This window comes from Nestor notabilis, unplaced genomic scaffold, assembly GCF_000696875.1.
Source record: "Nestor notabilis isolate BGI_N333 unplaced genomic scaffold, ASM69687v1 scaffold12295, whole genome shotgun sequence".
Taxonomy (NCBI): Eukaryota; Metazoa; Chordata; class Aves; order Psittaciformes; family Psittacidae; genus Nestor; species Nestor notabilis.
In genome coordinates, this window is record NW_009928311.1 from 4,618 (window position 1) to 8,291 (window position 3,674).

At 42.5% G+C, this 3,674-nt stretch overlaps 1 protein-coding gene across 1 annotated transcript; it reads left to right on the forward strand.

Annotated features, from left to right (window-relative positions):
* The first annotated feature begins 224 nt into the window (after positions 1–224).
* SMIM11 (small integral membrane protein 11) lies at positions 225–2,062 on the forward strand. Its single transcript, XM_010014453.1, has 2 exons — positions 225–245; positions 1,895–2,062. Exons 1-2 carry the CDS (start codon positions 225–227, stop codon positions 2,060–2,062), a joined length of 189 nt encoding a protein of 62 aa, XP_010012755.1.
* Positions 2,063–3,674: the final 1,612 nt, after the last annotated feature.

Genomic DNA, 3,674 nt, shown 5'->3' on the forward strand with positions numbered 1-3,674 from the left:
AGGTCATTTCTGGGCTGCATGGCTCTGGTATGCTGCCAGGCGCTGCACAGCAGTGTTTGTCAGGTGCAGGGTTGACGTGCTGAGCAGAAACGGACTGGTTCATTGTTTTTCATTTTCCTTTGCTTGAAGATGGTCCTGCCCCGGTCTGTGCCTGTACACGTGTGACACGCGCCAGTGCGGGGCACAGCTTGCTGCGGGACGGGCAGTACCGACACGAAGCCAAGATGGTGGCATTTAACTGGAAGGTGAGGGAGGATGTTTTGTGTTCATAACGGGGACTCAGAGGTGGCTGGATGTTAATGCATGTAAGATTTGGTTGGATGGGTCCTGTGTTTAAAGGTTGTTTCCTTGCCTAGGTGAAGGTCGTTTAATCACCACACTCTGCACCTCAGGGACAAAGGACTCATTACTGTTGTCCTTTACTACCGTATGTGCTTGCACCTTGTGGGCTGGGCCAAATACTTGCTGTTAGGGCCTCACACTTGTGCTAGTAGGCAAGCTCTGCTCTACTTGCCTCTGCTCCTCCCATCTTTCCCTTTCCAGGCTTTTCTCTGGCTGTTCTTCCCTCAGCTTCTTTCATTATTGGAGGGTGTTTTCTCTGCTATGTCTTTTAGTGCACTGGGGACATAAACGCTGCAGGATATGTGTATAAGGCACAGAAATGTTTGAGCAAGTACATCATGCATTAACAATTTAACATGTTAAATCAAACCATTTATCAAGAAAGCAATGCTAACGCCAAGCCTTGGCTTTACCTTTCTCGTGTTGCAGATCTGTGCTTGAAAGAGATTGCCACTTTAAGTATTTGGGGAGATTGACAGGGGATGGTGGGTTTTTGTAGAATTACAGGGGAGTGTCCTGTTGTTAAAGGTAACATGCAGCTTGTAGAGATCAGTGTTATGAAAGACCCCACTTGAGCCTCTGATTTGCGGGCTTTAAGGGAGCACACTCATGATGTATGGATACAAGGCTTTTTCTAAATTCAGTAGTTTGACAATGGCCAAACAGCTTTATGAGATGCTGGGAAGCCTGGTAAGGGTACAGAGGGGTACTGGAAGGCTTGCTAAGGGGGAGCTGGCACTGCGAACCTGCTGTGCATCATTGAAAGGCAGGACTGATCCTGCTGGTCAGGTGGATACTTGAAACGGTGGTCTGGGAAGTTCATGTACCTTCAGTATCCTACTGGAATTGACATCTTTCACTGAGTGCCTGTGCCACTCTCATTATATTTGTATTTTGAGTTCACAGTGTTACCCAGTTTTCATTTTACATTCCATGTGCAGTTACAGTAGCATGCTTTTATAACATTGGTATACCTTGTGCAATATTGGTGATTCCAGGCATTCAAAACTCCTGAAACTGAATCATTGGAGGCTGTGGGTTTTTTACTTTTCTTCCAGTTTAAATGCATTAATCTATACCTTCCAGATCTGGTCAAGTTAATCGCAAAACTACTGAGGATTAAATTTCTAGGAGCATAAAAGTGTCTTTGGGGATCACATCTGATAGCTGATATGCACGGATCCATTGCTTATGTGAGAATTGTTCAGAAGTCTTTCCACTTTTACAGTTATCCTAGGAAACTCAATTATTCCCCCTTTTTAGCTCCAGATGGTGCCAATTTCCATTGGCTGTAAAGCAAGCAAAAGCAGCAAAGACCAGTTTGAAAGGGCTTCATATACAAACTTGAGTGAACTTGTTTTTGTGTTTTGCCCTAGACGTTGATCTACCTAGTTTAAAAGTTTCCTGCAGGAAAAAAGCAGGAACAGAAGAGCATTACCGTTGCTTTGAATTATGCTGTTGCTGTAGGAAGCTGTATAGCATCCCTGTAGATTCATTTTTAATTGTCCAAGTGTTCCAGTAGCTGCCTTAAATATATTATTTTGTATTTCAGGCTTTGGAGAATTTCCCATTGCTGATGTACATTTTGGCAGCTAAAACATTGATTCTCTGCTTGGCTTTTGCTGGAGTAAAAATGTATCAGAGCAAAAAAATTGAAGAAAAACTGAAGAGGGAGCATGAAAAGAAATTGAAAGCAGAAGCAGAGAAGAAGGATGACTGAAGAGTCTCTCAGGTATAGAATTTGTTTGGCATCCTGGTGTTTGATAATGGCATTGACACAGTAATCCCATTATGTTTTGACTGGAATGCGTTTGGATCGTGTGAGTAGAACTATCATCTGAGTTCTTGTAAAGTTTGTCTCCTGTGATGTTTCAGTGTATTTGCACACCTGTATCATGCCCATTCTTTGTAGGAACTGCAGTTCCCACCAGAAAATTTGTCAGTGATAGTTCGTGATTTAGGAGATCTTAGCACAGTATTCCTTCTCTGCTCTTTATCTCCATCCAGCCAATTGCACAGGAAGTCCTGATGTTTAGAGATGGTTAAATCGGGAAAAAAATGCATGAGAAGCACACCAGATGGAATGATACAGTAAGACCTCTTGGCTTAAGTCACATAATTAAGATAGAAAAGAATCTGCCACTCCATATTAGTTAAATACATGACAGGTTATAGATAGTTCAGCTGGAAGGGCCAGGTCTCATGCCATGGAACTTCCCAAGGTAACAGAAATGCTACAGGGTATGCTATGTAACATCCACTATATATAATTCATGAGAAAAATTGACATATTTCTGCATAAGAAAGCAAAATGATTATTACAAAATTTCCTAGTTTGGGGTTTTCATTCCACATGTGCTGAAGTCCTTCCCTCTGTTTTCAAAGTTTAAGCAGTCATTGTCCTACTGCATCAAGTCCATTAGCAAAATGAGTGCTGCCTAGTGCTACAATGATATTCCCTGACTTGTTTGGTATGTGATTTTTTTGTATCGGTTTGTTTCACATCTCTCTGTTCTGCAGCAAAATGGGAATTCTATTCTTGCCTGCCCTTTGTAAGCTCAGTGGGAGTTTGATGCAATGTTACTCTTTATTAAACTAGAAAATTTACTTTCCCCTTTTCAGGTCATCACCTCACATCTGAAGAGAATCTCAGTTTTAGAAATGTTTACTAATTTGTTTTGAAACCTCTCACTTTTATTTCATACAACATTGGAAATTTTGACTAGAAATGGGGCCCTGGCAATAACCATGGGAACAAAGTGGTTCATTTGCACTGAAAAAACAACAAAGCCAAAGGTGGTTTTCAATCTCCTGTTTACATCAGGTTGAGGACTTGTCCCTGGGCAGACTTCTGCCATTTTTAACTTTGATTTTATATCAGTTTCACTAGCCACTGGAAAATGCTGTGAGAACACTGCTTTCTGGTTTTGCAAAGTCAGTTAGATGGAGTTTTATTGCTAAACAAATGAGAGATGGGCTGCCCTGCCAGTGAACAAGCCTGACACTTGTAATGAGGAGACCATACCATGCTGTGCATGCAGCATTGGGTCCCAGGGAGTTCTCCTTGGCAGACTCCATAGCCCAAGGGATTGCTGCACCAGGGTAACGAGCTTGTCCCGCAAGACCTCTGTGTCCAGCATGTGACATTCACCTTGAATGACTGGCTATAAAGCATCCCTGATATTGCAGTGAATGCCCTACTTGCCCAGTCACCCCGTGTTGCCCAGCAAGGGCCCAGTCCTTCCTAAATTCTGCCATCTCTTGGGCTGTCTACCTTGTCTTTCTATAATGGGCTTGCAAGAAGGGCTGAATTCTCCTACCCTAAAAATGTT